This window comes from Onychomys torridus, chromosome 2 (assembly GCF_903995425.1).
Source record: "Onychomys torridus chromosome 2, mOncTor1.1, whole genome shotgun sequence".
NCBI classification, from domain to species: domain Eukaryota; kingdom Metazoa; phylum Chordata; class Mammalia; order Rodentia; family Cricetidae; genus Onychomys; species Onychomys torridus.
The window spans coordinates 140,719,044-140,724,842 of NC_050444.1; the positions used below are offsets into that span (position 1 = coordinate 140,719,044).

General features: G+C 49.4%; 1 protein-coding gene across 2 annotated transcripts; it reads left to right on the forward strand.

Moving 5' to 3' along the window:
- Positions 1–1,573: 1,573 nt before the first annotated feature.
- Tmem35b (transmembrane protein 35B) lies at positions 1,574–4,908 on the forward strand. Of its 2 annotated transcripts, XM_036177677.1 has the most exons (3): positions 1,574–1,701; positions 3,131–3,311; positions 4,402–4,908. In XM_036177677.1, the coding sequence occupies exons 1-3, from the start codon at positions 1,597–1,599 to the stop codon at positions 4,578–4,580; spliced, it is 465 nt and encodes a 154-aa protein (XP_036033570.1). In that variant the 5' UTR covers positions 1,574–1,596; the 3' UTR covers positions 4,581–4,908. The 2 variants fall into 2 exon arrangements, 1 of the variants encoding a protein (XP_036033570.1); XR_004944203.1 differs by lacking the exon at positions 3,131–3,311 and having other exon boundaries at positions 1,639–1,701; positions 4,402–4,460.
- Positions 4,909–5,799: the final 891 nt, after the last annotated feature.

Here is a 5,799-nt window from a genome sequence, read left to right on the forward strand (position 1 = left end):
CTGCCCCGCCAGACTCCCTGTTGTTGGGGCTAGTTTTGGCCCTTCACTGTACATTATATTTATGGGTCGGTTCTGTCTTTCCTAGAATTCAAGGTAATTACAGGAGAAAGTGACTCAGGAAACAAGTGGCCAAACAGAGCTAAAGGGGGACAAAACAGAGTTAAGTTAGGGCAGCACCCAGTGCTCTCCTTTACGACCAAGTGTTCAGGTGCCAAAGGCCGCATTACACCATCATGGCCTCACTGGTCAGCTTGCACTTAAAAAATGTGAGAGGTGCTAGCAAGCCAAGTCAGCAGCCCTCAGGAAGTTAGGTATAGATGGAAGCAGAGCCGAGCAGGTTCCCAGCTGGAGGTAGGGGCAGCAGGGGGTCTGAAGCCATCATTTGGGGCTTCTAGGCCAAGGCATGGGATTTTTTTTTTTTTAATTATTATTATTGGAGACTGGGCTTTGCAATGTAGTCACTGGCTTGGTTCCTTTTTTGTTTGTTTTATTTTTTGAGACAACTATGTAGCTTTCACGCCTGTCATGGAACTCACTCTGTAGACCAGGCTGGCCTTGAACTCACAAAAGATCCACCTGTCGCTGCCTCCTGGGTGCTGGGATTAAAGGCGTGCACCACCGCCACCACCGACTGGCTCCTAGTTCTAGTTATGCTAGCACTGAGCTCCAGGCAGTCTTCAGTGTTGGGATTACAGGTGTGTTCCATCATGCTTGGCTGTGGCCCACTTTCATAAAAGGTCAGTAAGTATTCTGTGGCTCAGTCACAGATGGTATACAAACATACTGTTGATCAAGATGTTATTTTTATTTTTATTTTTTGGTTTTTTGAGACAAAGGTTCTCTGTGTATCTTTGTGCCTTTCCTGGAACTCGCTCTGTAGACCAGGCTGGCCTCGAACTCACAGAGATCCGCCTGCCTCTGCCTCCCGAATGCTGGGATTAAAGGTGTGCGCCACCACCGCCCAGCCAAGAGATGTTATTTTTATACAGTTTCCAACTATGGTGAAAATCCCTTGAAATTGTTTAATCATTTTTAGATTATTATTACTAATGTTATTAATATTTTCCTTTTTGGTGTGTGTTAACCTACAATTGGTCAAATTTGGCCCATTGTTTGCTGACCCAGGCAAGTAAGTAAGGGAATCTTGAAACAGCTTTCCCATTTTTATTTCAGTTTAGCGATGAGAAGAGCACAGATATTTTAGGCATAGGTGGACAAGAAAATCTTGTAGTTACCGGTCACTGCTTTCTTGCGCATTAATTGTAAGGTTCACAGAGGTACAAGTAACTTTCTGAAGGCCAGAGTGCAACTTCCTTACAGAAGCAAACCCAGAGGCACACGGGCTTGGGTGGTGTCAGAGTCTTCCGGCAGCACGGGTGGGTCCAAAGGCCGGGTCACGTGGCCACGACCGGCCCGCCAGCTCGGGCTTGCAGAGTTTGAGGGGAGGCCTCAAGTCGGGGGGGGGGGGGGGGGGGGCGGTGGGCGGGTCGGGGGCGGTGGGCGGGTCTGGAAGTTGGAAGCCCACAGGGGGGGGGGGCGGGGCAGGGCGACTGCGGTCTTCCGGGCCGGAGGGCGGGGGAGGAGACCTACGCTGCTATGGCGCTCATGCTCGGCGCCCTGCGCCTCCTGCTCGGCGTCTTCTTCGCGCTCACCGGGGCTGCTAAGCTCTTGCAGGTCTCGGCCCCCGTGTCACAACAGATGGTGAGCGGCGCGGCTGGGGCGCGCGGGGAAGGACGGGAGTGCGCGGTTCCCGCAGGCTGCTTGCCTCCGGGCGCGAGGGCGCCTAGGCCTTCCCTCGAGTTCTCCGCACCTTCTCCAGGTGGGAGGAGGCGGGACTTACACTTTTGGCCCAGTATGCTGTCCCCAGGCCGATTTAGAGCTGGAGAAATGATGGGACCCAGGGGTCCAGGAGGATGAAGGGATAAGGTGACTGAGCACCCCTTCCCATCCTACACTCAATCACCCAGTGTTCCAGTTTGGGGGAAGCTAATGAGACCGGGAACTCATAATATAGACCAGGCAGGCCTTGAACTTGCAGAGGTCCACCTGCCTCTGCCTCCTAAGTGCTAGGATTAACAGCTTGCACCACTTTAGAAATCTTTCGGAAGCTTGGAAGCTTGAAGGTAAAATGTAATTTGCCGAAAGATGACACAGCTAGTCTAGCCCAAAGTAGACTAACCTAACCAAGACTCCGCAGTGTCCCGGGAAATCTGGGATGAGCCCTAGAAGTCACCTGACTAGCTCTTTATCATGTGAAAGACCACCAGTACTGCCAGGCTCTGTGGAAGACTCCTGTTACCTCCTCCCAAGCTTGCATACTCTTCTCCTCCCCCAACCTGAGGTGGTGGGTTTTTGGGGGCAGATATGGTAAGAGCCAGACAGCTTAAACTCTCTGTAAGTGTGTCCCGTCGGTGGCCCTTGGACCACATGCACTCCAGGATGGCTGTCAAATGTAGCCCGACATAAAACTGTAAATTTAAAACGTGATTTATTAAAAAACTCAGTTGTGGGGTTCTGGAGCAGCTTTGTGGATGACATCATTGTGTCTGAAGACACACTGGTGTGCAGAGTAGGAGAAAGAGCTGCTGGTGGACCGTAGGAAGCAGTCCCGAGGGTGGGGCATGCCCAGGGAAAGGTTTGGGTAAGATGGATTGCTTTAGAAAATCCCCTCGGCTGTTGCTTGTGTGTGCCACAGTGGGATCAGGACCTGCCCAGGAGATTGAAAGCGGAAACCATTCTTTAAGGAGCCTTTCCATCCCATCTCTAAATGTTCCTTGGAACTAGGCCTGGCACAAAGGATCTGTGGCCTTTCCCAGGCCCTAGCCTTAGATGAGAAGGCCCAAGCCCTGTTCCCTTTCTAGGGATTTGAGGCTGGGTTATCATCTATGGAGAGTTCTGGTGAGGAGAGAAAGCCATCTATCTCCACACCTGTGACCATTTTCCCTTGTGGAGTGTCTGCTCCTAATTCCAGGTCATAGGGTGGCCCCCTCCTCACCAGGCACATCTTCACCTGGATCTGGCCTGTGGCTTTGTTAGGGGAGCTGATGACGGGCAGAGGTGGTCTCTGTGGTGCCTCCAGGCACTGCATCTCTGCGGAACACAGCTGACAGGCATTCCCTACCACTCGTAGAGAGCCTTGTTCGAGCAGTTTGCTGAGGTGTTTCCATTGAAGTTGGTCGGCTACCAGCCAGATCCTAGAAACTACCAAACAGCTGTGGGCTGGCTGGAAGTGCTGGCTGGGTTGCTGCTGGTCGTGGGTCCACCTTCGCTCCAAGTGATCAGTAACCAGTTCTTGATCCTGCTCATGATGGGTAAGGGGGTACCTGGGTCTCCTGGGGATGACAGACAGAGTTAGCTATCCTTCCTTACTGCTGTCCTCTTTTTTTTTTCCTCTGGGACCAGGAACACTTCCTGCTCGACCATAGCTTCCATAATATTGAGACCAGGTGTTTTTGAAATATCATGGACCATGTCCTGGCCATTGTAACACAGTAACATGCTTTCCCCATCATTTCTGTGGCCACATAGCGTGAGCCCGAAGTGTAACTTCAAGAGCATCTACTCCTCCTCCTCCATGCTCACTTCCTGGAGGGAGTGGAGCAGCAACTACCACCTGATGTATATGTATCTGGAGCAGGGGTTCTCAACCTTCCTGATGCTGTGACCCTTTAATACAGGTCCTCTTGGTGTGGCGACCCCCAACCATAAAATTCTTTTCATTGCTCCTTCATAACTGTCATTTCGCTACTGTTATGAATCGTAATGTGAGCAGCTGTGTCTTCCTGTGGTCTTAGGTGACCCTGTGACAAGTGCCATCCAACCCCAAATAGAGTCATGACCCACAGGTTGAGAGAACCTCTGCTCTTACAGATGTGGGAGCAGCCAGCAGGACAGCTGGAGTCCGCTGACCAAAGAGGCAGAGAATTCCTCTAGGACGCACTCTCTCAGAAGCTCTGCCAGTACAAGCACCTGTCCAGACAGGACGGCAGCTGCTGCGTCAAAGGCTAGATGCTGTTTTGCATCCCCTGGCCGGTGCCACATTATTGCCACGAAAACATTCTTTCCATTTCTAAAGCCATCTACATTTTCAGGTCATTACCACACTTCCACCTCAAGCTCCTGAGCCCCATTTTGAATTCTCCAGTAGGATTATTATTATTAAGAAAGAGTTGGGGGAAAGCTAGTTTCCATACCCCTATCTTCCCACCTTGACTCTCCCCTCTTCTGGGGCCTGTGTATTTCCTGAGGCTTCTAATTCTTTGTCCTGCTTCCTGGAAGAGGTGTGAGGGGTGTTTAATGGGAGGGCCCGAACTGGAATGGGTCGGCCTGGACTGGAACCCCTGAGTTGTTGGAACCCTTGAGTCGTTTGGATCTTCTGGATGTTCATTCTTTCTGTTCTAGGGGCCATCTTCAATTTGGTGGTTCTGAAAGAGTCACTGAGGACCTATATCCCAGCTGTTGTCTGTTTGGGACTGCTGCTGCTGCTGGATACCTGCCAGTTCTTAGCTCGAACTAAGAGGGTGGTCAGACGCCGCCGTGGCAAGAGGATTCCTGGTGCGGTCTGGAAGTCTGGGAACTGAGTCTTCATGCCATGCATTTGCCACAGCAGGAACAGTCGCACAACAGTGTCTGCCACTTTGTTAGGCCCACATTCATTCCGTGTAAAAGAGGTGCCTTGTCTACCAATCTCCTCTCATAACTGTGTTGCCCTGTTTTGAGTGGGGTATTAGCATTCTTCATGTCATGTGAAAACAGGAAATAAGCAGAAAAGAAACCAAAACCAACCCAAATTCTAATACCCCATACATAAATAATCATTTCATTTGGTGTAACTGTACCTGTTGACTTTTTTATGATTGTATACAGATTATTTTATTTTTTTAATGAAAATGAGACAGTATAGCCTGTTTTATTGTCTGTTGTTAAGATTCTGTGTTCTTCCAGGCATGGTAGCACACACTAATCCCAGCACTCAGGGGCCAGAGGCAGGCGGATCTCTGTGAGTTTGAGGCCCGCCTGGTCTCCATAGTGAGTTCCAGGACAGCCAAGGCTACACAGAGAAATCTTGTCTGGAAAACCAGAAGAAAAAAGATCTAATATTCTTTAACATCCCCTTTTACTTTTATCAATGTTAGTGGCTTTAAGTACTCTATTTTAGGAGTGCCTGGAAGTGAGGATGAAAAGGTGGCCGAGGTGCTACGAGCACTTGCTGCTTTTGCAAGGGGACCAGGGTTCAGTTTCCAGCACCCACATGACATTATCTTCTGGCGTCCTGGAGTACCAGACATACACATGGTACACACAGATACACACATATATCTGTATATATGCATACTGTGTGCATATATATATATGAAAGCAAAACACTTATACACATAAAATAAAATATTTTTTAAGGATGTGTTCTACTTATTCTACTTCCAATCCTGCCCATGAAGAATATCTGGGTTGTTCTTTTTTAAAGTAAAACTCACAGTAAATTGCCTCTGCATATTTATTTCCTTTCCCAAGAAATAAGGGTGCTGTCTCAAAAAGCATTCACATCTAAAGCATGCTTTAAAATTTACAAGTTGACACTGCAGAGTCTGATTTCTGCCTGTGCTCACCTGAGTCCCTCGAGAGATTTCTTGCCATTTCTCTATTTTACAATTGCAGAGCTGACAGGCACCTGCTGAAATGGTGAGGTGTGGCTCTTAGTCCAGCATCCCTTAACACCTGAGTGTATGTAGGGGGACAGCTAGCTCCTGATAATGCCAAGTGGCTCAGCAGTGTCTAGCCGTGTGTGTGTGTGTGTGTGTG

Excerpts from the sequence above, each read along its gene's own strand:
- Tmem35b (XM_036177677.1), top strand. The coding sequence starts at position 1,597 with ATGGCGCTCATGCTCGGCGCCCTGCGCCTCCTGCTCGGCGTCTTCTTC. Across the intron at positions 1,702-3,130 it reads CCCCCGTGTCACAACAGATG|AGAGCCTTGTTCGAGCAGTT; the intron begins GTGAGCGGCGCG and ends TACCACTCGTAG. Across the intron at positions 3,312-4,401 it reads CTTGATCCTGCTCATGATGG|GGGCCATCTTCAATTTGGTG; the intron begins GTAAGGGGGTAC and ends TTTCTGTTCTAG.